The 27,171-nt window shown below is 37.9% G+C and overlaps 4 protein-coding genes across 4 annotated transcripts; 2 read left to right on the forward strand and 2 right to left on the reverse strand.

Moving 5' to 3' along the window:
* Positions 1–207: 207 nt before the first annotated feature.
* Positions 208–12,011, reverse strand: LOC145488431 (protein adenylyltransferase SelO, mitochondrial-like). The gene is made up of 19 exons (XM_081467302.1): positions 11,469–12,011; positions 9,979–10,117; positions 9,289–9,322; positions 8,653–8,764; positions 8,419–8,542; positions 7,947–8,053; positions 7,304–7,407; positions 5,876–5,999; positions 5,139–5,187; positions 4,504–4,538; positions 4,258–4,298; positions 4,068–4,140; positions 3,797–3,883; positions 2,965–3,085; positions 2,625–2,692; positions 2,452–2,497; positions 1,864–1,907; positions 1,412–1,478; positions 208–987 (listed from the first exon to the last, which is right to left on the reverse strand). The coding sequence occupies exons 1-19, from the start codon at positions 11,948–11,950 to the stop codon at positions 805–807; spliced, it is 2,040 nt and encodes a 679-aa protein (XP_081323428.1). The 5' UTR covers positions 11,951–12,011; the 3' UTR covers positions 208–804.
* A 128-nt stretch (positions 12,012–12,139) lies between these two features.
* Positions 12,140–17,340, forward strand: LOC145488452 (prostaglandin E synthase 3-like). Its single transcript, XM_081467327.1, has 8 exons — positions 12,140–12,253; positions 12,330–12,446; positions 12,691–12,760; positions 14,643–14,741; positions 15,189–15,281; positions 15,410–15,442; positions 16,136–16,190; positions 17,065–17,340. Exons 1-8 carry the CDS (start codon positions 12,240–12,242, stop codon positions 17,085–17,087), a joined length of 504 nt encoding a protein of 167 aa, XP_081323453.1. The 5' UTR covers positions 12,140–12,239; the 3' UTR covers positions 17,088–17,340.
* An 824-nt stretch (positions 17,341–18,164) lies between these two features.
* LOC145488447 (40-kDa huntingtin-associated protein-like) lies at positions 18,165–20,286 on the reverse strand. The gene is made up of 2 exons (XM_081467321.1): positions 19,746–20,286; positions 18,165–19,219 (listed from the first exon to the last, which is right to left on the reverse strand). The coding sequence occupies exons 1-2, from the start codon at positions 20,272–20,274 to the stop codon at positions 18,804–18,806; spliced, it is 945 nt and encodes a 314-aa protein (XP_081323447.1). The 5' UTR covers positions 20,275–20,286; the 3' UTR covers positions 18,165–18,803.
* Positions 20,287–20,390: 104 nt separating this feature from the next.
* Positions 20,391–27,111, forward strand: LOC145487966 (uncharacterized). The gene is made up of 7 exons (XM_081466730.1): positions 20,391–20,547; positions 21,758–21,807; positions 22,142–22,246; positions 22,482–22,538; positions 22,772–22,863; positions 23,441–23,642; positions 24,345–27,111. Exons 1-7 carry the CDS (start codon positions 20,501–20,503, stop codon positions 26,078–26,080), a joined length of 2,289 nt encoding a protein of 762 aa, XP_081322856.1. The 5' UTR covers positions 20,391–20,500; the 3' UTR covers positions 26,081–27,111.
* The last annotated feature ends 60 nt before the right edge of the window (positions 27,112–27,171 follow it).

Here is a 27,171-nt window from a genome sequence, read left to right on the forward strand (position 1 = left end):
GAAAAGGGCTATTTGCTAGCTGACACTGTCATTTTGAATTTCTTTGGTTTTATTATCTCCACAATTTAATGATAATTCAATCTGAAATACAACACTCTAGATTCATTTCCTATTAGATTTCATTTATTGTGAACTGGACATCTAATAATATTGTAACCAAAAATAATAATCTCTTTAAGGGAATAACAGATCAGAGTTACCCTTAAGTTTCTTTCTTTTTTTTTTTTTTACAAAAATTGAGTTGTTTTTGTTGACATCACTTCCACACTTCAAGTGCAATCTTCCTTCTGGTTTTAAATTGCACTGTCATGAACAAAATGTACTGTGACATTTTAACATGTGGTGTGAAGTCACTTTAGCTATTATTGCTGTTTACCTCATATTCCATGAATGAATAGAACACTTAACAAAGCTACTGTGCAAGTGTTTTCATCTGATGTAGTTGTAAAAATTCCACAGTTTCCCTTTGAAACAGTTATAATTTAGTTACATGTATTAATGTTGGTATTGAGAGTTTCACATCCATCCATTACTTGGCTTGTCCAAAATATGTACACAGTATGAAATAATATTTTCAGCGGACATTACATCTTCATAATATTATTTATACGGTTATACCATCTAGTTCTTATTTCCATTCAAAATTTGGTAATGAGAAATACTATGACCCATTCACCTGTTCTCTGATATCTGTAATGTTTACTACTGGTTCATGGACATATAGATGAAGACACTTTTGAAAGTTCCAAATTTTGTGGCATGGTTTAGTGTTCTGATTCATTCATGACAAGGTATTTACGATGATCATGTCACCCTTAAATCAACAGCCCAGCCTGGGGGTTTGCTGTCATAGCTGAAGTGTTCCTCAGCACTGCAGCTTGCTTCTGACGCTCCTCTTGAATCTGTCTCTTTCTTTGCCTCTTGACTTAATTCAACATCAATGTCATCACTGTAAGGGTTTTCAAGGAGTTTAAGGACTCTTTTGACCTGAAAGAAGGATGGCAATTTATTATAAGCCATTTGTTTATTTATAAGAAATCTCCTGTTATCCAACAAGCTAAGCTATCCAAGAAACCCATCATAAGAAGGATGGCAATTCATTAAAAGCCATTTGTTTATTTATAAGAAATCTCCTGTTATCCAACAAGCTAAGCTATCCAAGAAACCCATCATTTGAAGAGCCTTCTGTAAATCTCTATGGTAAGGGGACTTGACGAAGATCTAACAAAAAATATCCTTGCAAAGGTCAGGAAAGGATACTCCAAGATCCTCAGCAATTTCAGGAAGATTGTGCCAGGATCGTAGAGTACCTCAGGTTATTTCCAGATCTTTAGAGATTCCTACTACAATCTTGAGGATCTTTGCTGGACTACCTTTTCCTTCAGTTTTGGTAATAATATCCATACTATACCTCTGAGAAATCTCCCTTCTCTGCTGCAGAAATGGCATTCTGTGCAATATAGTTTCTGAGAATAAACCTAAGAGAAATAAAACAAAAAACGAGACGAAGTCAAGATGACGAAGGGAGTGAAAATAAAATGCAAGGTCAATTGTTTAGTAATTCAAATTTATCACATTTCTGTTTTGTGTTTAAGAATTCTTTTCCATACTTTCACCAGATTGTCCAGTTTAATAGCAATAATTACTATTAAGTATATATTAATAATTAAAACTACCAGACGGAGACTAAGGAATGAAGCTAAATGAACTTTGCCAGATGATATTTGGACCTTAAGCTCAATTTTAATTTTTACTTGGAAACACTTTTTTCCAGCATCTTAGTTCACAGTTTAATTTTGATTTCTTTTTTCCAAAAAAGAAAAAATGAAAACAAGTGACAGGTTGTTAGTCTTCTAGGGTTACCTTGGATTGTTGGACTTCATCACTTCAATCTGCTCCTTCTTTGCCTAGAGTATGAAACAAGAAAAAAAATGATAGCTAATCAACAATTTCATATTGGACCTGCAAGGGTTTTGATTAAAATGCAAATTAAACACTTCCTTAAGTTATAAACAAGATACAGTTGAACCTCCCTGACAGGTATCCCTCCGAAGCAAAGTGACAAAGTCATGGTCCCATGCCAACTACATAGAAGTTTAACTCCCATAAGGAACACCTTTCCTCAGCTGACACCTTAAATCCTGATCCCAAGAAGATAGCAAAGGGTATATGTGACTATGATGTCACATGTCATTCTCACCAGCCCCCACTCCTGCCCCCGCCTCCCCCCTCCCCCACAAAAAAAATTACTCAGCGTGATTAATCAATTTACATGTAAAATTAAATTTATATTATTTTGACTTCATTAGCACATTGGGCAAGCAAAGGGCCTATTGAGTATTCCAAATGTGAAATTGGGCTACCACACATGACTTTCTTTGCACACAGCAGGGGTGTCTGCTTATTGGAGTTTCGACTTTACAAAGCTTAAAAATGTTAACTAAATCATACTTTCTCCTTATCTTGCTCATCTTCAATGTCCACATTTAGACGTAATCTGAAATAAACAGTTTATCAAATACAACACTGAGTTCCATAATTTATTGTTGTGCTCAGTTAATCAATGCTTTTAATTTTATACATGTGTGGTTAAAAAAACACAAATGGATATTATTTTATTACACCTGTATTGGTCAATCCAGTCTTTCCATAGTTGTCTATCTTTAGCTTTCTTCTCTTCTGGTTTCATCTCCTATAACACAGAAACAGACACAAGCACAAACATGCTCAGGTCAGTTTGAAACAGTTATGGATCAATATGAAACAATACTTAGTAGTTTGTCCTTTTTACAAAGCACATTTGTAGCAATAATACTTTATGTACAATAAACCTGACACAATTTTCACAGCACTAATTATAATTAACATGTCCATCCAGCTGACTGATGATCAATCTACCTGTGAACTATTAAAGAAAGCTAGACTGTGGTGAATTAAAGTTCAAACTGGGAAGGACAATCTCACATTCATTTGCTGAACCTTCTCCCTCCTCTCCAGTTCCTTCTGAATCAGAGCTGCTCCACTCCCCAGCTGTTCTAGGATACTGGGACTAGTCTGAAGTAACATCCTCAGCATCTGAAACTCTCTAAGGAAGAAAAACATTATAACATGTCAGCTGGACAACAACTATCTACAGTGTATGTGTGAAACAGCTCCATTACAATCAGAGGCCCAGCCATGCCCTTAATCTGATTTTGAAAACTTCACTACAATAGACTCACTGATTGTAACAACCAGATAATTCTGTCGCCAGGGTGATCTTTGTAGAGAGGTTCCATTTAGCCTAGTAATCTTTCATGTAGAGCTTAACTTGGCTGTTGCGTGCTATATAAAGGTGTTTCCAGTAAAACAACATTTAGAACAAGGGATATCTTACGTGACTCATACCATTGTCATGATCCACTTGGGTCAGTAACATCTGAGGCAACTCAAGTGCTAATCTTTGACAAGGCTCATTAACATCCAGCAGAAAACTTAAACGCGGTGGCCAGAATGAGTGCCCATATGATATGTACATGGTACAGTTTTGCCCCTCAGGTGCCTAGTGCAGTTTATGTGACAGACTGAGTACTTCAAAACTTTCAGAAATTTAGTCAAACTCCTGGCACACTGGAAACAACTTTTATCAGCACCTGATATTCATAGGAGGTTTTCTAGACTGCTAATTTCCCATTGCTGTGACATCATATGGATATCAAATTATGTCAACCTCAGCGAAATAAATCACATTGAAGAGACACTTTTACGACCTTTCAAAACTTATACTTGGCATAATTATGCAACTATGTAACTAAACCTTGCTCCAAGGAAGGGTTTTGAAGCTTTCTTCATGTCATCCACTGTTTGGCACTGAGACACCAGGTACTCCAAAATATTTTCATCACTGCGGCAAAGAGAATATCAGCACTTGAGTCTACAATGACACACATATTAGCCACCAAAGAGACAACCATGTCACTGACAGGAAAGTGCTTGTCTCTAGTTGATAAGTACACAAAAATTCTCCTCACTACTGCAGTAAGTAATGTATAGAGTCTGTGAGAAGAGTTTATATATAGAATTTGTACCTATCATCCCCAGAGGAGCCACTTTGCAGGGAGATCCTGGAGAGGCATCTAAAACAGTTTGTAAAATCAGCACCTACAGGTTGAAAAGAGATTCGAATGACTTTCATGAAAAGTAAGATCGTTGACAGTTTGATTAAAAATTAACTTGAGTTATAAAGTATACACCACTCTGAACATTAAATACTCCAACCTGTCTTGTGCATGGTTTCCAAGAGGCTCTTTACAAGATCTCTACAAGGAAAAAAGCTCATTTAAAGAAACTATTAATACATAAAAATGGTATGATTTTGTAACTGACCATAGGACTTGAATAAAGTAGTGATCGGAATACATTACATTAACCACCACAAAAAAATTTATGAGGAGTGAAATAAATTATTATGACTGTTACAAAAGTGCTCAATGAAGCTTGTTAAAAATGAAATTTTACACATACTCATCTTCAGGTAATTGCTTCTTCAACAAACCGAGCTGAAACAAAAATATGATTTACATGAGATTTACCTAATGTATAAAAAAATAAAACACTTTGTGTTACTCACTAACCACCAAGTGAGTGAGCTACATAGGACAAATTTAATTAACAAAGTACAAAATTAACAACTTGTTAGTTACTCTAGGAGTTTGTGTAAAAGATAACCTTGGCTAATTCTTACATTCAAGACTCAATGTCAAGATCAACTTCAAATAAATATTCTTGTACATTGTCAGCTAAACTTCAAACTTCTCATAACTTATAATAGTAAAAACTGGAACATTGGATAATGTAATTCAAGAGTTTTTTTTGGTTTAGTTATCATGGTCTCTGAGCAGTAATACCATGCTCTACAAACATGGTACATGTAAATATATGCAGTATTTGGCATTTTTATTTTAACTAGTTTTGATTAGTTTTCTATGTTAGTGGGGGTGTAAAACAATTTATTATTCCACTTATGTTTGTTGAATATGCGCCTCAATGACTATCTACATGTATCATCTATCCTTGGAACACATGCTCATATTAATATAATAATTGTTAATTAGTTTATTATGGAATTTGTTATAAAAAGGTAGCTTCATCTGTACTACCTTGAGTCTCATTTTCTCCATGTAGGCCTGCTGATACTCCATCTCATAACTGAAGTAAGATTTTGCTGTTAGTATTATTATCTGGGAGACAGATGGCATGTCAAAATAATATCTCATTACCGATTAACCACATGAAACAGGAGTACCGGGAGAATGTTCACCCTAGGTTTTTCAATAGGAAAGACCAAGGGCTGATGTATATTCTCCCATGCATAGTGCAGTCCTGTCCAAGCCTTTTAAATTAATGAAAGATTTATTCATACATGTACATAAATTTCTGAATGGATAAGAACTCCAGTAGAAACTTAGCCTAGTCTTGTACATTTGGCACTAGCTTTCTGATTGGCCACTTTAACTATTGTAGTTATTTACTGTCTCTACTGTCTTGGTCAAATAATACACCTTTCTGATTGGCAGACTGTAGTAGTTTCCCTTTCCCTCTCCTGTCTCAGTCATGTAATATAAGCAATATTTGAAGAATTTTCAATAAGCAGTAACAAGTAAGGCTCAGTGATGTCAAACCTATGAGCTAGTACAAGACTGTTCTTTAGTTCAAACTACTATTTAAGCATAACAAATAAGTTTTAGATGTAAGTCAAGGTGAATCAATCAGCATCCAAAATTCATCTTTTTCCTATATAATTGTCATATTTTGTGCCAGATTTACAAGCTCTCTTGTTGTTTCGATCCAGCTTGAGTACAACAAGCCATTTATTCTGAATATGTTGTACACTTACATTTCTTCAACAGCAGCTTTTGATCTTTCTAAAGGAAGCACATCTCTGATTGCCTCAGCTAACTTGATCAGATTCCACTTGCAGATCTCAGGCTGGGCCTGATAGCAATACCTTGCTTGATCATCTGTTGTCACAAACATCCAATTATTCACCTTAAGGTTACTTCAAACCTTCGTGGGGCTACATTGGTCAATTTTTTTTTGGTCAAGAAAATTAAAGTCCGTGAGGCTCAAGTTTGCATACTGTGAACTCTAGGGGTTCTGTTATTTCATTGGCTCGCGGCTTTTCAAGTTGACACGTTCCTCTGTGAAGGCGTGATATGTTTATAAATCTTTAGAAGGCAAAACTTGCACTCGTTTTTTGAGAGAATCCCTTCTCTTTAAATGAATTAATAGGGTATGCAGATTTGACGGTTTTCCATGAAATTTGGTCAGAACATTCACTGATAGATATGGAACAAAAGCGTGTCGGTGAATTCCTTTATTTTAAGTACTTTCCTCCTGGCCACCTTTAACGCAACAGGATACGCAAATTTTTCGATAGTCGAAGTTGACAGATCTATAAAAAGATAACCAATAGCAATAAAAGAAAATGCTGACACCTTTTTGGAGATTGAGACTTTGTGATAAACATTGCACAGTTATTTTGCATGAACGATCGCATTTAATACCCGATTAATTAGCTGGAACGTCAGTCGGTCATTTGGGAGTTGACGGCCTTTGCCGCCTTTGGAAAGCAAAATCCAAAACAAAACATAATTTTATTGAATTCTACATTTTATAACCTTTCTGTTGATGTATAGTTTGTGGGGGTTTCCTTGAAAACAGCGCGCATACGAATTTTTTTCTGGAGGACGCCCTCGAAGGTTTGAAGTAACCTTAATTAAGTTCACAAATTTTTAGCATTGAAAAACAGACTCGTTTCACTTGCCATGGGATGTGTGTTAGTTGACCCAATGACTGGTACTTAAAATTAGAAACAAAGGTAACTGATTAATTTAGTAATAATTAATTAATTATTTAAATGAACAATAGGGAGCTTAAGCAATCCGTGACGACAACACCAACAAGAATGTCACCATACAGAAGATTTAGTGAGCAGTATAGTGGCTGTTCAACTGCATTATTAGGCTTGTATATTTCTTAGCTGCACTCTGCAAAACAACAACGTGAAATGACCAAGTTCAGGGTATTTTGCAGAACGCGAGACTCAATGGCTAGTTTTCATATAAATATTCTTTTGGAGTTGATTGCAGGGAGTACATATTTAGTCTGAGCAAGTTTTAGGATCAATCGGAGGGTTGAACAGCTCTATATAATTGCAAAATTTAAGGGTAACATAAAAGTCCCTTTTTTACTACATGTAGGTGTCATCTTTGGTGCTGCCGTCGTCATTGCTTAAGGTCCCTAATAATTGAAATAAAAGTACCTGAAGCATTACACACATGGCCAGGATCATAATGATCCAAGAATCCAAATGGACCATAATCAATGGTCAAACCAAGGATACTCATATTGTCTGTGTTCAACACCCTGCAGTGCAGAAAACAACATCAAGAATTTGTCAAGTAATACAAGTGGTCTTTGAGTCTACTGACACAATTTTACAAAAATGTGTTATTCCCCAATGCAGTGGAAAGGTTAGAATTTAAATAAATGAAGATCCAGCTCCAATCTTAAAGACTAAGGATCATGTCTCCTGATTGTATTTCAATAAGACCTACATGACCATTGCCATCCTCATTTTCAAATATGCAGCCATTGTACAGTCAGTGTAAATTTAAAGGAACCAAGTGATGAGAAAAAAGAAGGCAAGATTGTTTTTACATACGAAAAAGTTGAGACTATGAATAAATATTGAACAATATAATTAGGATGCAGCAATGATCTTCAAACTGAAAGGGTTAAATTTGATAAACTGAATAATTATACACTCACAACAGTTAATTAAAGACACTGTTGAGTGAGTCTAGTGAGTACCACTGGTAGTTATTGTTATTCCCAGTACAAACCAGCTTATCAATATTTAAGAATTAATGGCTTTATATCATAACTGTACATTTTCATCTTACCCATGACAAAAACCCACACATTGCCACTTTGCTACAAGTCTTGCTGTGAACCTGATAACTTCTTTAAAGAAACCCAGATATGTCTCTTTGCTGTTGTCTGTCACAACCTGTAGAATAATCCAGGCCCAAGAGTCAGGCTGAAAGTTTTATAGAATGAAGGCACATTGCCAGGCTAAGAAGTCTAAGGGGGCAAATCCAACCCACCAGAGGGTTAAAGAGACACAGTCTGATCATGGGGTCAGATAAAAGCCAGCTGTTGAATCAAGTTGCTGTTCATAATACATTAAAATGATAATGAATATGCCTACTCTTCCTTTCTACTTCTCGGCTCTCATCTATCTTATCATATGTAAACTTAACACTGACAGTAAAAGCTACTAACAGCATGTCTCCAACTGCTGTAGACATTCACTTCCAAAATATTACATGTACCAGATGAATGCATCAATCAGAAATTATTACGATAAATTACCTGCGGAAAAAATGTTTTCACAGTATAATCCAGAAGTTGGACAAGGATATCTGTACGATCCACACTTGGACCTTTACGCCCAGTCATAGAGTCTGTTGGTTTAAAAATCTCAAAAGAACCAAACCTTGAGGTAAAACATAAAAAGTTACATGAATGTATAGTTGAGAGCCAGAAATATCAAAAGCATGAATCAGAGAAAAGCTACTGAAAGGTGTAATACAACACACGGTTTACCTGAGAAATGTTGGAGCAATCCTCAAAATAATAGTACATTTTTCCCTTATAGGGTTTCCATTGTAAAATATGTCTCTGATTATTCTTGTATCTGATGTTACACAGCTACCAGCTGTAGAATCAAAGGAAATAAATTTGGATAACACCATAAATTCAGTATATGTGACTTTTTTGAAGTTTCTTTTATATACATGTAACATTGTAAAGGCTAACTGTTTGTTAATCATGGCACCTAGCTGAACATTCAAATTCTTGGAACTAAGTTTAACACATCTAATTTAAATTCTATTATGAACATTGACTGTGTGATTCCAGAAAATATCCATAGCTGCTCCAAGGAGGGTTATTGGAAATTCCAAAAGGGAGGGGGTCTTGACAAGAAAAAAATCTTAAAGGCATGCATGAACCAGAACTGGAATTCCCTGAGGGATTGGGGAGGGAGGGGTTCAAACCAATAACCCTCCATGGGGCTGAGGGTAAAGATATTTTCTGGTTGAACACATTTCAACGCAATACAATAATAAAGTATCGTATCGTATCGTATCGTCTTTTTCAAGATTCAATTTAACACAAAAGAAAGTAGAAAGACCTTGTAAATTAATCACTAAGAGGATAAAAGAATTCTAGCAGCATTACCTCTTGTTGTTGGAACTCCCAGAAAGTGCATTGCCTAAAAAGACAAATAATATTTATTCATTTATTTACTTATAAATTTATTGATATTTACCAAAAAATGTTATTGCTTTTACCAGGAACATCAAATGTCTCTGTTATTTTCATACAGTTAAATATCCTGAACCCCACTATTATGAACTCTCAAGGGAAACAAAAGAAAATTCTAAATAGTGGGAGTTTGAAAGAGCCAATAAAAAAAGACTGAAGGGCAAATCCAAAGGAAATGGCTTTGCGTTTGAAGTAACGGGGAATTAAAAATAACTGAGTTTGAATCGGCAGAGTCCAACCATAGAAAGTTGACATGACAAGCATACTAATGAGAAAACTTTGGGAGAGCTTCTGTTTCTAAGAGAACAGGTAAAAAGTCCAAGGGGAAGAGGCTCCCAATGATTTTGAAATGATAGAAATGCCTGTTAGAAATTTTGAAAAGATACCTGGGGATGTGTTCTAGAAGCACCCGCGTACCACAGGTGACTAACTTTTGACTTTGGGTGCCTGGAAAAACTCACTTTTTTCTTTAAGCTAAAGTGCTGGGCAGATTTCATGTTTAGGAACCTTTGGGCTCCTCGAAAATTTTTTTTAGACCACACTCTTGATACTAGAGCCGCTTTGTGGGTGTACATTAATTCATATCAATTCATTATCCATCACCTCACTGCAAAGAAACTCTCTTATGCTTGATCGTAACACTTTTCTCCCATCTGCTTGTCTGGAATAAGGAGTGAGGCCGGCACCTTTAAATTGTATCTCCCATCTTTCTCCTTTTCTGTTCACCACCTCGCCAAGATACCTGAAACAAACATATATTACATAATCTGTGCAAAATACAGTGCATACAGTCAAATCTCCATAACAGCCACCTCTCCACAACAGCTACTTCTCTGCAACGGCCAATTTTTTATGTCCAGGCATGCAATTCATACATTCACTTGAATGTATTTTAATCCTGCTACAGTGACAATGACCACCAAAGTGCACCCCAACTGGCAAAATAACCTCTTGACAACAGCCAATTAATGGGCAACTGAGGAACGCTGTATACAAAACAACATTTTTTTTTTTTTGGAAAAGGTCATGAAACTGGATCAGTTCCACGTATCGCTGGTTGCTGGTTCTGTTTCATTTATTTATCTTGCTCGTGTCACTTACTTATATCTTACAGTACGCATTTTTAAAAAATAAAAATGCTGCAACCCGAAAAAGAACAGGAGTCATATTACACCCCTACCTCCCGATAACCATAACCTCTCTACAACGGCCACTTTTCTCTGGCCAGAAGGTGGCTATTTTGGAGAGGTTTGACTGTAGTACTGTACAATATATTCCAGAGCAGTATTCCTATCCACTAAAACATACAGTAGAAACTTTCCATACAAACTCGTATCTTTTTGCCACAGTAAACTAACATACACAGCTTGAACTTGGGTGTCCTGTGGCCTTATTACATAACAACAATAATAATAATAATAATAATAATAATAATAATAATAATAATAACGAAACGAGAGGAACGAAAGGAGAGATGGTATGACCATGTTCCAGACAGTGTGCTTGAAAATGAGGCTTACAAACTTCTATGGGACTTCAGTGTGCGAACAGACCATGACATAGGGGCTAGGAGACCGGATTTGGTGATCATTGACAAGAGAGACAAGAGCTGTCAGAAGCAAGAGAAGTTCGAAAAATGTGGGGTGTGAGGACAAAGGTTATTCCAGTGGTAGTGGGAGCATTGGGATCAATACCACTGAGATTGAAGGACAATCTGAGAGCCATTGAGGTGGGCATTCCTGTTGGACTGATCCAGAGATGTGCATTGTTGGGGTCGGCAAGAATTCTTAGAAAGGTGCTGGAGATGTAGGGGTGTTTCTTGGCTTCCCTAGGCAACTTGTTGTTGCCCGGAGCCAATGACGAAACCAGCTTCAATATCATCAATAGCTGTGCGAATCTTTAATAATAATAATAATAATAATAATAATAATAATAATAATAATAATAATAATAATAATAATAATAATAATAATAATAATTATATAATAATAATAATAATAATAATAATAATAATAATGTGCAATATAAAGAACAATAACCTTTGCACCTTCCAATTCAATTGCGAACATTATTGCCATCAAACGTCAACTTACATTGCAGCACCATCTCCCAGCTGACCAGAAAAATACCCGAACTGGTGACCGCAGTAGCAATGAGCTGCGGGTTCCGTTCCCGGCAAAAGTTTATTTCCACTAAAGTATTCTGCAAAGTCATCACGTTGCAACTCTTGTTCAGGGAGGTCCAAAAGAGACATTGCAGTCGTGGAATAAGCCACTGTTGTGGCATTTTCCACTGGAGTTGGTTCAACACGAGAGAAACACGCTCCAGGGACCGGCCGGACGTAATTTTTGACCTCTTTATCGATTGGTAGGGACCTCAATGCGAAGTTGTCCATGTTCAGGGTTTCCAAAGTGGCCATCTTGTATTCAAATTTCAGTGGTTCTTCGAGGCTTGTACAGAAGAAATGTTTGAAATATGCGACTGGAGAAGAACATGAGGTTTTTCTTCTATACACAAGATTACAACTGAAAGCCGCGGAGTACAATATTTTTCGTGACAAACCAAAGTAATACATGAAACAAAATTACGTACAACTTACATTTCAGATGGTTTCTGGGATATCAAAGGTCGGGAGTAAAAAATCGGGCCAGATTCGTTGATAGTCGGAATAAAGTCGGGATTGATTTTTTCCCGATTATTTCCGATTTCTTCCGGCTCTAGTCGGTCCAGATCTCTGAACGAATCACTCATGGATCGTGGAAGATTGGTACCCATACTACGAGCGTGACCTTCCAAGAAGTCCGCATGCTGCAAAATAGGCTTGCTCTTGTCGACTTGTTTTCTCGAGAATAAACCGTGGAAATATGGGAGAAGTAAGGTAAGAAATTGGCTTCGTTAACCCTTTTTGGTTTCATATTTCAAGCGCCTCTTATGTTTTTATTTTAATGCACCAGAAAAATTTCACCGTCTACGAAATGGGCGCAGCGAAAAGACAAAGTCTTTCTGACGATAGAACTGGAGGATTGTCAAACGCCTGAGATTAAACTCGACACGCAAACCCTTCATTTCAGGTAAGCCTGTAGCCGTTCTTAGTTACGTAAGTATCTATGCGAAATCTCTGTTGTCCGAGTTGCAGTAGATCTTGATGCTACTAATAAGTTTACGTGCGAAAACTGGCGAAAGTTGACATTTTCACACACAAAACCATGCCAGAGACAATTTGACCAATAGTCCGTGCGCCTTCTAATTGGCTTGAAATCCTTGTACAATTGTACAAGTCATCAGTTTGAGATTATATTGTTTGTTTATTTTCAGTGCCAAGGGAGGAAAGGAACAAAAAATTTATACATTGGATTTAGAATTCTTCAAAGAAGTTATTCCGGAGGTAAGCTTCCATTAGTCGGTATTTGATTTTTTATTTAATGTTTTCTCCTGATTTTCTCGTTGGTAAAACTTTTGACATGTAAATAGAATTAGTAAAAACACATTGGAAGGTATCTTAAATAGTTCAGATGTCAAACATTTCATGCACACAAGCTGAATTTTGTACTGGTTGATGTGGTTCGTGAGAAGTATGACATTTGATTGACATGTCAATCAGTTTCTTATGTGTATCTGGACAAGTAAATTTTCCTCTGGCAGGAGCTTCCTTATGTAAGCTGCCAGTAGGCAGGATTTTACAATGGAGCACCTATTGTATGGTCTTTGAATGATTATCTGCTAAAGAAAATGATCCAACAAACAAAGAGGAAGTAACTTATTTTGCTTAGCCAGTGGAGGCAATCAAGTGCAGCTTTCATTTGCTTTAACAAACATGAAAAGCAAAGCATATAGATTGTAACCCGTCCCATTCTTTGACATGTGTCACTTTTTCAGTATTCTGATGAGTCAGTTAACCAAGTTTTTGCTATATTAGGAATATTTAAATTATATTTAAATCCCTCATTCTTGGTGGATGAAACAAATTGTAACACTCAGGAGAAAAGTTTTATCAAGGTCGCATAAAAATTGCTCTAACTGGCACAGTGCATGCTCACTGATTCAGATATAATTTGTACACTGCTTGTAATCAGTCTTTTCTTTAGAAGAATCCAATGAGGTTTATCCCTGTGAACATTAAGGCAGTATGGATGAGAAGAGATTGGTGCTAGATATGATAGTGCCACACCCTTAAGCCCTTGCCAAATGGACTCGTAAGTAGCCACAAGTTAATCTTGCATAGAAACTTGCGTAGGGTGGCCAAACGGATTCACAAATTTCCTTGCAAGTACACGCAAGTTGCAAAAGAAACCATTTCAAGGCAGACATATCCTGTATTTCATTGGCTGAGAATAGGTTAATGGATGTCACTAAACTTGAGTTGACTTGGGTTGGGTGGCCAAACGGTGAAAAGCTTGCATTGACTTGTGTACAAATTTGATCTTGACCCAAGGGATCACAAGTCATTGTTAGTCAACGCAAGTGCACGCAATTTCTGGCCAAACGGAGTCGCAAATAGACCCAAATTTTTAACTTGCAGCTACTTATGAGTCCATTTAGCAAGGGTTTATGTTATCATGTCTCATCTTTCCCCATACTTCCTGCCACTCCCTGCCTGATTTCAAGGGAGAAACAGACTGCAAGTTGTCTAGAACTATGACTGATGATTTATTGACCATGACAAAAGTATGCACGCCTATTTCAAAATGAACTTCCTTTTAATTTGTTGGTAAAGATTCATTACATTAAGCTAAAAGTAACCAATTAGACATTCCACTTTATTTTCGTGGTCTGCTGTCTTGTTTTCACTTGTTTCACTTTCACTTTTGGAAAAGTACGCAAGCTAAAATAAGTTTTCAGTTTCAGGAAATATTCATATCCTTCCCCTATGGATTATCATTGGAATAGGTCATATTCGTATTTTCGGAACTGGACTGAAACTAGCTTGGAATAGAGGCTCATGCAGAATGGAATATCATTAAAAAAGAGATTAATGTCATTTGCATTTGAAAAGACTCCCCGCATTAGCCTCAGTTACAAGTTAGTTCAGGTCCAATACTGAGAATACTATGGTTTATTCCAAGTCGTTTGGATCCCAAAGGCTGATTTCTTAGTATGAATATTGTAGTTCATTAAAAATGAACTAGAATTTCAGAGGGATGGGTGGGGTGGGAATCAAGCCTAAAGCCTTTTGTGAAGGGTGTGCATGGGTCTTTTCTGAAACAGTACAATGCATTTTCAACTCATTTTGTAGCTATTTACCTGTAAGTGTAAAATACTCTTGGCAGAAATCTAAACAGCTAATAACTGCAAGGGAAATAACATTCAATATTGTCAAGAAAGAGGAAGGACCATATTGGCCAAGACTGTATAAAGAAGGAAAGAAGGTGAGGTTGGCAATACTGGTGTTATATCTCCAATGCAAAAAGCAGGTTAACTTTCTGGCTGGATGTTTGCTATAAACATTACCATGTCACTGATTTGAATTTCAAAGCTCAATTGCAGGGCTGTCACTAAGTTTTGAGGCACCCTGCCTTGTTCTCCATGTCCATAGCAAACTCCTAGTACCTTGTGGTTAAATTGTATACATAAACAACAGGCAATTTCACCCGTAGTATCCAGGGAAAATCAGGCATTTTCAGCTGTAACAGTTGCTATGGCTTACAGCCCTCAATGGCAGACCTGCAATTGTGACAACAATTTTGAGCAGTGAAAGTCCGTCTGCCCACTACAAAATCAGATGTAATCAAATTTACATTGAACCATTCATGACAGCATATGGTTCATATCATTTTGTTGATAATTTTCATTATTGTCATTTGCTGGTGTTGTAGCCCAGCTACCTTCATACTGACTTTAATAAGTGGAGAGATGAAGATGACTCTGAGGGGGAAGACCTAGGAATGGATGAAAATAATTTTGAAGCTGTAAGTAATACTGAAGATACATACCTAACAACTTCATTGTCACAGTAGTCCTATTCTTGTTGCTGAATTTTTACTAGTGTACAGTAAATTTCTTTGCTAAAGAGAGATTTTGATGATTGTTTCTACAGATGATGAGTCAGATGGGTGGAGCTGGTGGGCAGGTAAAGATGCTCATTGGTTTATTTGATCCCATATTTATATCTTATTAACCAAGCGTAAGGGTGGTACTAGAGAATATTGGCCTGAGGTCTTGAGAGTATGGGCTGAGTGCAGCTAGGTCTGCACAAAAAAAGACAGAGAGCCAACATTCTCCTGGTACGGTCCCGAGCAATCTTGGTTAATAAGGGATTTATTACACAACTGAAAATATTTAATAGAAAACAATGCCACGATCGCAAACTGGAAAAACATCACAAACTTCAAAAGCATAATTCTGATTAGGAGCCGACCAGGCATATACTCACATTCTATGTTAAACAAAACAGAAGGGAAAGAGAGCTGGAACCTAAAAGAAAGGAATTTATCTTTGACTTGAGAGCTTGTTCTTTTCACTTTGTGGATTTTTTTATTAGTACACAATAAAGCCATGCAGTACATTTTATGTAAATATACGGGTGGCAAAAGTCCCGTAAAATTACACATCTCACAGAATTTTCACCAAATCTCATTATGGATAGTCTTCCGATCTTGATTTGTTTGGCAAATTATGCCTTTGTAGAGTCTTGATTTCTTTTGCAAGGATAAGAAAGTCTCAGGTTCATGGAAAGTATGTAATTAGCCTCACCATCTTCCAAGGTCTCACATTCACCATTTGCCACCCCAAATTCATGTATATTGACTGATTGTTTTTGCAGGGCTTTGATCCAGGAGAATTACAAGGAGAAGAGTCAGATGATAGTGATGACGAAGGCAAGTATTATGCTACTCTGCTTAACTTTGTGATAAACACTTTTGCATAATGTCATTACCTAGTTAACAAGCTCCAGACACCTGTCAGTGTCTACGGCTATTATTTTACACTGTGCTAATTGAGTTTAGTATCACCCAACTAGTGGACTAATGCAAATCCTGCATTTTGATTGGCTACGCTACTAAAGGACTATTAGTAGTCCTCAAGTAGCGAAATTGGCGCAATCGAGCGTGACACGTTCTTTCGTTTTATTCCCAAATAAAATTTCTTCAACCTGCATTTGCTAACTTTATTATTGCCTTTTCTGTCCGACTAGTTGGGTGATACTAAAACAATTAGACCCTTCGCCCTCAAGGGCCACGGTTCTATAGCCCATTTCGCTTCGCCTCATGGGCTATTGACCTGTAGCCCTTGCGGGCTATGGGTCTAATTGTTAAGTAGTCACCAGGTGCAGTTAGTGTTAAGGTGGTCTTCTAACAATGGCCAGCCGGGTAACCTGACATGAGCAGTTAATACATGGCAAAAAGATAGCCCTCTTAGAGGGGTGCCTCAGACAAGTTTTCTAAAAAAAACGTGAAAAGTTGGCTCTCCATGCCATAAGTGCCACTGCAACTTTCCTTGCACTGATATGTATCATGAAGCACAACAGTTTCAAATAGGCTAATATCCTGATTCATGAAATGAACTGGAAAGTTATATCTGTATGGCCTTGCTCACAACAAGGACTCCATAGCTCAGTGGTTAGAGTTTCCAAATGTCATCTAAAATGCCATGGGTTCCACTTCTGTGGGAGTGACTCGGAAATTATTTTTCTGAATATTTGGCCTTTTGTCGATACCTTAATTCTGATCCATATTTCTTTCTCTTTTACAGAGCTACCAGACTTGGAGAGTTGAGAATATTTAGTTGACTGTATAGAGAATTCATTAGTGCCTGACAAAGCAGCTCGGTGTCTAACTCGAACGTCTTGTGGTGGCATGTGACCTCCATTCTGGGGTGATTTGCTACCCAGCTGAGAAAGTGTCATTTGCTTTTACCTGGTGTTAAATGTTGCAATCTGTGTTATTCGTCAGTCTGAAATAAACTTGTCACTTGCTGTTGATAAGTGACTTTTGGTAGAAGAACTTGTCACTAAGTTGTAACTTGTACTTTTCAGCCCCAAGTTTGAAAATAACCAATTTCTCCTTACCTTTTGCCTTATTGCCTTGTAATGAACTACTCAGGAAAATTTGGTAGTAAATCAGCTGACTCGATTATCTTTTACTCCCATGTTTTTGAATCAAATGAAACTTCATTTGTCTTTGTACTCCCCCAATGTTTCTAACAAACAGTTTACATCATCTGAACTTTATGAATGAAGTGTATGTTGGTGTGTATAATATATATTTTGTCTGTTACATATGACAAAATCTGACAAAGAATTTCTTTTTCTTTGAGACATCACTTGTGAGAATCTCAGAATTTTGTTTTGTTATGTACAAAATTATACATGACCTTCAAAACTCACTCGTTCACATCCTTACAGCAGAGCTGTTGGTCTTGTCTCCTACATCTTCCTGGCACAATAAGGAGGTGGGTTTAATGATCCCACACATACATGTTTGAAAAGGGTGCATCCAGAGGTCTGTTATTTATTTTGTTCCTCACAGACTGTTCTGTGTGAAACAGAATAAAGAGTTGACATCTGCATGTAGGCTATGTGAAACATACTGGTACTCCCTGGTGTTAGTCACCTGACCTGTGTGTGTGTGTATGTTTCTTACAAGGGGACCCATTTAGAGCCATAGCAAGCTCATTACTTTTCTTCAGAATTATTGATAACATTCTTTGTAACAATAAATGAAATAGAAGCTAATTAAAAGCAATTTACTTTTATTGTCCAATCAGAGAAATTATATTTGTACAAATAGAGTTCAAGAGTTCAAGCAAAGCATATCCTGATGTTAATTAATAAATCAGTAATCTGTAATTGGGCCATATCATATATGATCTTGAAATGCTAATAAAAGAGAGGGTACAGGGTTCACAGCACACAAGGTACCCATGCATGTGAAATAAGCAGGTCAACTGGAGAGAAAATGCCCACATTTGGGACCAAGACTACGGGTGTCACCACCTGTACAAAGCTAGTTTACTTTTGTCTCGAAGCCTACTGCATAACTTACAGTTCTCAGACTAGTACTTGGGGCAGACAAACCAACTTCCAAGTTCCCCAACCTTGCCACAACTAATATTATGTCTTATTACAGGGCTCGTACTCTTTTTCAGAAACAAATTTCCAGGACTTTTCCAGGACTCAGATTGATTTTTCCAGGACTCTAAAATTCACATTAACCCTTTCACTCCCAAGATCTTCATGTTCATTCTCCTTACTGTCTGCCATACATTTCATATTTTTTTACTTGAGTTTAACAGATTTTCAGAACTTTCCAGGACCAGTAGCCCTTTTCCAGGACTGGAAAGTCCTGGAAAATACCACAATAAAGTTCCAGGACTTTCTAGGTTCTCCAGGACCCGTACAAACTCTGTTATTAATGAAGTGCTACCAACTAACCTGGCTACAACCTTTTTGACAGGTTTTATTGGTAATTAAAAGCCCTTAAAAATGTCTATCATTCGCCTTTATTTGACATTTTTAAAGTGATAAGATGAAGCAGGTGCTGTTGTTCAGGTTCAAGATATGACCAGAGTTCCTTTTCAAGCTCCTTCAGGGCTTCTACATCATGTGACTGACAAACCATCACTACTGACTGAAGCAACAGATACAGATCTTTGTTCATATAATCCACTGGGTACTTGGCAAGGTCACTTTCCTCTGAATACTTCTCCAATATCTGAGCATGCTGAGGACGAATACGTTGTGGTGTCGGTTGGAGTAACATCAATAGAAGGACACGCCCAATTTCACAGCGTGCTAAGATCTCTTGATATGGGCCTTGTAGTTTGCCTTGTTGCTGGCCCATGGCTCCTCGCTCCTCAGCAAAATAGGCCATCTCGGTGAGCACAGACAAGGCACCATCAAAATCACCTTGAGTAAATTTGCAATTTGTAAGTTCTGGCATTGAATAACTACTACTAGTGTATATACTCAACAGATGGCTATAAGTAGTCCTTTCGTGGAGTCAAAGCATAGTATGTTTGAAAAAACTAAGGATACAAGGGTACTCTTATCTACCTCCTCCCCTCAACATACATCTGTCTCCTATCCTGCCTGCCCTAGAGTAGAGGTGCAAAAAAGAAAGGGAGACGAGGAGTAAGAAAACAGGGAGGAGGAAATGCTATGCCTGAAACCTGTACAGTATTTTGTTTGGTTTCGAGCCCCTCCCCCAGAAAACTTTAATGGTTGCTTCTCACTTGTATGAGTCACAACCTAGGTGGGAGAGGACGGGGCATCGTGAGACTTCTGTGGTGTCTTGTACAAGTTACCGCAGCCAGACACGAAGCTGGTACACTTGATCCAGAGTTGAATGAACAATAGACCCTGTGGTGCTAGGCTTCTTTAATCCAGCCCCACAAGAGTATTGTGAGAGAATAAATATTTTGCAGCAACTTACCTGTCTCAATTTTACATGATGCTACTAAAGTCATGGATTGTATAGCATCTATGGGATTCTGATGCTGTAACTCTGCCGCATGCTGGTAATGGACCATGGCCTCGTGGGGCCGGTTCATGTGTCTCAAGGCGTCCCCTATTTCCAGACACAAACAAGCCCCTAGTGCAGAGTTCCCCTGAGCACAATGTGTCTTGATGGCCTGGTTGAAAAGGTGTATTGCCTCGGTCAAGTGTTCCTCAAACACAGGACACCTCAGTTCCACGCAATTTTTCTCCGCTTCCAAAAACAATCTTGCTGCTTCGGTAAGTGCCTCGACTTCTCCAGTCGCGTTAGAAAGCGTATTTTCGCATCTCGCTTTTGCTAGACTGCAAAAGCCGGCATATTGTGGACAGTCCTGTCGTTTCAATTCTTTGGCCAGAGAACCAAACTGATCGCTCGCTTCAGAAACATTGGGTTTTTTGAGGAAACGCCTCTTTAGCTTTGAAGTAATAGCACGGTACTGACCTAAAACGTCAAAATCACGATCCATAGTATCTTTTTGCCAAAGCTTTCAAGAGTCCTCAATCGATCAGCCATCCGCCATAACACTTATTCCCGCAAAGCCTGCCGGGGTACGGGTATTATGTATTCAGCACCAGACTCTCCCTTCCAACATGGCGGACACATTGCTTTGTCAGTTTTCGTCTGAAGTGACTGTGAGCTTGTGACTTCGTGGAAGAATTACTGGTGTTTAAATTTTGTGCCGCAACCTTCAAATGGAAGGCAAACAAGTTGTAACATCTAGAAAGAGAAAACGTTTCGGGTAAGTAGATGTTCTACGGTGAAAATTTGGCTTTGTGATGAGCGACTTGAGAGCTTACTGTTGTTTAACTTAGTTGGTGATTGACGCTTGGACAAGTTGGCCATAAGTTATCTTCAAAGTCAAGCTTAAATTTACCTAAATCATCAAGTGAAAAACAAGTTCTCACTTGACTCTGCGGATAACTTCTGCTTAAGATGTCGATGTCAAACAATTGCAGCAAGTCACCAACAACTGTCTTTACTGTTATGCCAACGATCACATTTCATTAGCTACTAAGGGTGCGTGCCTTTGGGGTGATCTAGATCAGGATCAGTGACCCAAGATCTGTCTGGATCATGGTGCATCAAAGGAACCGATGAATCCGTGACCAGAGTGGATTCATCAGTTCCTTCAAGATGCACCATGATTCAGACAGATCTTGAATCACCAATCCTGATCCAGATCACCCCAAAGGAACGCACCCTAAGACTCCTGGGTTCAATCTTAAACTATGAAGCCAACATGTTACATGTCATTAGTAAGTAACCTTCAAAGATACAGAGAAGAAAAACTATAAAAGAAGAGGGAATATACCACTTTTCCAAATCATCTATGAGGGTCCTGACCAGGGCCAGGGGTGGGGGATCCTGGTCGTGGCATGTTAGCTTACGAGCAGGTCCAACTATGCCAAAAAGATTTTTTGAGACAGAAGCCTAACATAGGTAGCACACAAGCCCTCCTGGTCCAGTTCTGGCCCTATCTCTGTCACACAACACTACGCTCTGCTCCCAAGAGCATACCATTACATGACAGAGAAAGACTTGACGATAGTCCACCAGGTCAGGAGACGTTTACACATCTGTGACAGCATCCTGTTATGGAAACAACAGTGTAAAGAACTTCCACAAGTTATGGGTGTAACCATGAAATGTCTTTTCAGAGGATATGATTTATATGACTGTTAATGGCATTATCCATTTGAAATAATGACAAAAAAGTATGCTATCAAGATGAATTTGACTGTGTTAGTACATGGTAACAGCTTTTAAGAATTGACATCAAACCTGCCATAACTGGTGGTTTATTAGAACATTTGTCTTAGTTTGTATTTAGTGTACAAAGGTGAGTTGGAGTTAGATGTAATAAGAGAGGGCAGACTTTTATAATATAACTTTTAGTGTTTCGTATACATTTCTTGATTTTTATTAAATATCTGATGTTTTCTTTTTAGCTGGTGGAAGAAACATGCACCCAAGGCAGAGAAAGTTGTAAAGAAGTCTGGTAATAGTTATTATTAAGAACACTGAAGTTTTGCTAAATTCAGGATAACAATTCTTCATCTAATGTTGTTCATTGTCCATCAGGTTCGGGGAATTGTTGTACAGGTTGGCCAATATGTTTTCTTTCCACTCTAAAATTTTTCTTTATACAAAGTACTTTTCTCTTCAGAGTTAACAGTGGCCATCATCGGAGTTGATTATAGTTTGACAAGGTGGATTATTTGGCCTGAAAGATAATTTTCTTGCAAACATCTGTCTAACCAGCGATGTCATGGCCTTGGTGTAATGTCTATTGTTTTTTTTTTTTTCTTTTTTGTTGTTTATATTCCTTGCAGAAAAGCCATTAAAGGAGGCCCCAGAGAAAAAGATTTCTGTAAAACAAGAAAGTACTGACAAACTTGAAAATGATGAAAAGAAGAACAGATATATACTCTTTGTTGGTAAGCCTAAAGTTTAACCACCATTATCTAAAAAGTAAAAGTTTCAAGATGGTTTAACTGCTTTGGTTTTTTTTTAGTTGTGAAAGTTTATTTGATTTTCAGGTGTGCAATGTATTGTACTCAAGTAAATATGAAGTTACGTCCAAAGAATCTGCTGCTATTCTCCCTTTTCATTAATTTGAGTGACTTGTAAAAATTAAATAAATTTAATGCCATATTTCTTTGATTTGATTAGGAAACCTCCCATTTTCGGTCAATGAGGAACAAGTTAAGGATCATTTTAGATGCACAGGTAGTTTTTGCTAAGAAAATGAGCAACTTTTATAACTAACCACATTAATCACCTCTTCAATTGCTATGTTGCCAGCATGGTTGTCTTGATGGTTTAGTGGCTATCACACCTGAGTGGTATGTGGGGAGCATGGGTTCAAATTCCACTCAAACCTTTACTCAATATATATGGATATTTCTATATGAAAAGATTCTCCAGATTTGCTTATTCTATGTTTGCTTGATGATCACTAGGAAACATCAAAGAATTCCGGTTGATGACCAAGAAAACAGGAGAATCCAAAGGCTGTGGATTTCTTGAGTTTGACAACAAAGCCAGCTATTGGGTTAGTAGAAGTTCATGTCACTCACTCACTCATGCCCTTTACATTGGGTGGCAATTGGAGGGCAGCAACGTAATCCCTCCACAAATGCCAGTCCTTTGCCATCTGCTTCATTTCCTTCTCCACCTTCTGCTGCCATGTTATCTTTGGTCGGCCCTTCCTTCGCTTTAGAAGTTCATGGACTGTAGGATATATATTCTTGACAGGGCTGTCATTAAGTTTTGAGTCACCTGTAGCCTCGTTCTCCACGTCCGCAGCAAACTTGTTACTTTTTGGTTGAATTCTATCAACAACTGGCAATTTCACCTATAGCATCAAGGGAAGATCAAGCATATACTCAACTGTAACAGGTGTTACTGGTTACGGCCTTAGTGACAGCCCTGCTTGATATAAAGTTCTGCTGACCATAAATTATTTAGGCAAACACCCACTAGAGACCAATAGGTCTGCCTTCAAATCTTGGATAATCACTCAGGGTGTAAAGTAATAAATATTGTCAGGCTCACTAGTTTTAGAAATTTTTGTGTCCTGATAAAATTCCTGCTTTTCAAACTAAAAGACGTTTCTTGTAACCTTACAGAAAGCCCTAAATCTACACCACAGTGTAATGGCAGGAAGAAAGATAAATGTGGAAATAACCTGTGGAGGGGGAGGCAAAGGAGAAAAGAGAGAGAAAAAACTACAAGAGCGAAAATCAAAGTTTCGTCAGGGAAGAAAACGAAAGTCAAAACCTACAAAAGTCAAAGCAAATCAGAAAGACAATTCACTTGCCAATACAAATAGTGATACATAGCAAATGCCAAATATGTATTAATCAAGTAAAAATAATTTGATATTTAATTGATATTACAATCTTTTTTGAAGATTTAGGAGGGTCACTGTCAGACAGGAAATAAAGTGTATAGATTAGACCTAGTGCAGTAAAGGTCTATACAAACAAGAGCCAAAAATCTTCATTGACGTTTATCGTGGCCTAACACAGTCAGTGATTTGTCATACCACATTTTAGACATTTTAATGAGGTTGATTTTATTGAAATGCTGTGAAAGGATTTTAATATTGGGAATGTTCTCAAATTGTGCATGCTAAGTGAATGGTTGAGGTTTGTATTTTTCCTTTATCTGTAAATTATTTTTGAACATTTTTTTTGGTTGTTGCTGAAAGAAACTGTTGCCTTTTGGATCCATCAGGCAGGGTAGAAATATAGTTCAGGTTAGACTCTGTAAAACTTAATACTGTTGAGTTTTTGGAAATAAAACCCTCTTGTCAAATTATGTCTCCTTTGTCTCAGGCTGAAGCATGAGATGTTTTTCAAGTGGTATTCTGCATTTTGTTAATTTTTCTTGCTATCAATATTCAATGCGTGATGGAAAGTTGCCAAGCGCTGTGCATTGCAAGACATCTGTCAATCAGTCGAGTTTGATTGACATCGGCAATCTGTTCATCGCGTCTGTTTGTCATAACAACACCTGTAAAAGTCATGTGACCAGCATTCACTTTCGCGAAAAAGATGGCGTCGGAGGAAAGTTTGCTTTTTTGCGTTCCAGAATTCTCTTCACAGGTTTTCTCAGGACTTCACTGTCTGCGAAAAGAGGAAAAGCTCTGTGACATACAGCTTCGTGTTGGTGATTTCAATCTGAGATCTCATCGAGTCGTTCTTGCGGCAGCCAGTAGCTACTTCAATGCAATGTTCACCGGGGACATGAAGGAAAGTCGGCAAGACGAAGTCGTGCTGTTTGGCGTTGAATTTTCAGCTTTGGAGGATCTCGTGAATTTCTGCTACACTGGAAGGATTGAGATCAATGTAGATAACGTGCAAAATCTACTCTGTGCGTCGAGTTTGCTTCAACTCGCCAGCGTCAAACAAGCTTGTGTCGAGTTCCTGCATCGTGTTCTTCACCCAACAAACTGCCTGGGCATTCGTTCCTTTGCCGACACTTACTCCTGCGTAGATCTTGTAGAGGCAGCCGATGTTTTCGCCGTGAAGAACTTCTCCGAGGTTGCGAGAAGCGAAGAATTCTTGACTCTTTCCCCCGAGGAGGTTGTGGAAATGATTTCGCGGGAAGAGTTAAATGTTCGTACAGAGGAAGAGGTTTTCGAAGCGATTTCAGTTTGGGTGAGGAGAGAGTTAGATGAGCGAAAAGATTTCCTACCAGAATTGCTGAAGAACGTCAGACTGCCGCTGATTAGCCCGCAGTATCTGTGCGACACAGTGTCTAGCGACGAACTTATTAGGAGCAACTTGGCTTGTCGTGATTTGGTAGACGAAGCTAAAGACTACCTTCTCATGCCTGAAAGGAGATGCAAGTTGCAGTCAGTACGCACAAAACCAAGAAGATGCAGCGAGGCAGCAGGGTTGATTTACGCCATCGGAGGTCTGACGTCCTCTGGGGAAGCCCTTAGTACAGTAGAGACGTACGACACTTTGACAGGACAGTGGTTGCCCAGTCTCCCTATGAGCACCTTGCGTACTCGTGTTGGTGTGGCTGTCCTAGACAACAAGCTGTATGCCCTTGGAGGATTTGATGGACACAAGCGACTTAGCACTGTGGAATGTTATGATCCGCAATTCCAGCTGTGGAAGGCAGTCACCCCAATGAATACACGTCGAAGTGCTCTTGGTGCAGTGGTCGTCAGTGGGAGGATTTACGTTGTGGGAGGCTATGATGGACACATCTCCTTGAGCACAGTGGAATGCTATTCACCAGCAACCAACAGTTGGAATTTTGTGTCCCCAATGGGGACACTCCGCAGTGCTGCAGGTGTCACCGAGCTAAATGGCAAGATTTATGCTATTGGTGGTCACAATGGGTTATCCATATTTAGCACGGTGGAAACATATGACCCACAGACTGACACATGGGCACAGAGTCCTCCAATGGGTGTTCGCAGATGCCGAGTTGGCGTTGCCACCTTAAATGGGCGCATATACGTGTGCGGAGGTTATGATGGGAGTGCCTTTCTCAACACTGTAGAGTGTTATGATCCCGAGACTAAACAGTGGACCTTCACAGCCCCAATGAATACTCGACGAAGCAGGGTTGCCGTGGTGACACTAGGTGGAAGATTGTACGCTATTGGTGGATATGATGGCTTGTCAAATCTCAATACTGTGGAATGTTTTGATGTGCTGAGTAATCGATGGACTCCTGTAGCTTCAATGGGAATGCATCAAGGAGGTGTAGGGGTTGGAGTACTTCCAAGAGGACCACATGCTTAACATAACATTTTGTTAAATATAATTTTTGTTTAGCAAGAATCATTATTTGCATAGAAAAGAATAGCATTGTATTACATTAGATTATTAGGCCAAGCTTCCAAAATTATTTATAAGTTTCTTGTTTTGCAAACAAGAGCAGCAGATGTAGATTAATATTTAAACGTTATCATTTTGCATGCAGAGAGTAGAGAATGCTGGACTAGTGAAGAATTTGTTTGACAAACTTGATCATATTCTGTTCAGAGTGGTGATATTTTTACCATCAAAAGACAAAAGCAACTTGCATTTAGCCAAGTTTTGGTTAAAACCATTTATAAATAACAATTTGCAAGGTACTTATTTGGTGTTCAAGTAGGCAATCTGATTAAATATTAATTGTATACATTTTTCTTTGGTCAGAAGTAACAGCAAGCAGCAAGTGTAAATTAAATTTCCACCTCTTTCTCTTTTTTGAGAAGTAGGAAGACATATCTGATCATGTTGGATGCACATTAAATAAATTTATTTCAGCCCCAAGGTAAAAGGAGCTCTTTTACAATATAATTGCATTTGTCAAAATTATCTTAGTTACACCAGTTGCAACACAGTCCCCTAAAGCTATCATGCACGCTGAAACTTTCTTTGAAATTTTTTCAACAACAAACCTTTGCCTAGAGCACTACATTTATAGCAATTATTATAATCATTTTGGTATTAAAGATTTCAGAAAAGAAATTGTTAGTGAAAGAGAAGCACTAGGTAGGTAGTTTATAATATTTACAACAAATTAGAAGTAAAATTGAAAACTGAAAATAATTTTGCCAGAAAATTTGTTCAGTGAAATGAAGTCATTTAATACTCAACAGAACAAGTATATTCATAATTTGTTACAGTAGTTAAACAAACATTTGAATAAATTACCAATCTAGTTACAATATTATATATTAAAGAAAGCTTGTCAAGTAACTCTTTTGGGAAAACCTCAGGTCATATCGAGATCACTTTCATGTCTTTGACAAGACAGAGAGAATCATTTTCAGAAACTGAAAAAAAAATGGATTTAAGAATTTTTTAATCATTGGCTATTTAATTTTGGACTACAACATGGCAAC

The sequence above is a fragment of the Orbicella franksi genome, chromosome 5, assembly GCF_964199315.1.
Source record: "Orbicella franksi chromosome 5, jaOrbFran1.1, whole genome shotgun sequence".
In the NCBI taxonomy this organism is placed as follows: Eukaryota; Metazoa; Cnidaria; class Anthozoa; order Scleractinia; family Merulinidae; genus Orbicella; species Orbicella franksi.

Excerpts from the sequence above, each read along its gene's own strand:
- LOC145487966 (XM_081466730.1), top strand. The coding sequence starts at position 20,501 with ATGGAAGGCAAACAAGTTGTAACATCTAGAAAGAGAAAACGTTTCGG. Across the intron at positions 21,808-22,141 it reads GAAAGTTGTAAAGAAGTCTG|AAAAGCCATTAAAGGAGGCC; the intron begins GTAATAGTTATT and ends TATTCCTTGCAG. Across the intron at positions 22,539-22,771 it reads GGATCATTTTAGATGCACAG|GAAACATCAAAGAATTCCGG; the intron begins GTAGTTTTTGCT and ends GATGATCACTAG.
- LOC145488447 (XM_081467321.1), bottom strand. The coding sequence starts at position 20,274 with ATGGATCGTGATTTTGACGTTTTAGGTCAGTACCGTGCTATTACTTCA. Across the intron at positions 19,220-19,745 it reads ATCATGTAAAATTGAGACAG|GTGATTTTGATGGTGCCTTG; the intron begins GTAAGTTGCTGC and ends AATTTACTCAAG.
- LOC145488431 (XM_081467302.1), bottom strand. The coding sequence starts at position 11,950 with ATGTATTACTTTGGTTTGTCACGAAAAATATTGTACTCCGCGGCTTTC. Across the intron at positions 7,408-7,946 it reads TGTGTGGGTTTTTGTCATGG|GGTGTTGAACACAGACAATA; the intron begins GTAAGATGAAAA and ends TCTGCACTGCAG. Across the intron at positions 988-1,411 it reads AGAAGGGAGATTTCTCAGAG|GTCAAAAGAGTCCTTAAACT; the intron begins GTATAGTATGGA and ends TCCTTCTTTCAG.
- LOC145488452 (XM_081467327.1), top strand. Across the intron at positions 12,447-12,690 it reads ACGCAAACCCTTCATTTCAG|TGCCAAGGGAGGAAAGGAAC; the intron begins GTAAGCCTGTAG and ends GTTTATTTTCAG. Across the intron at positions 16,191-17,064 it reads AGATGATAGTGATGACGAAG|AGCTACCAGACTTGGAGAGT; the intron begins GCAAGTATTATG and ends TCTCTTTTACAG.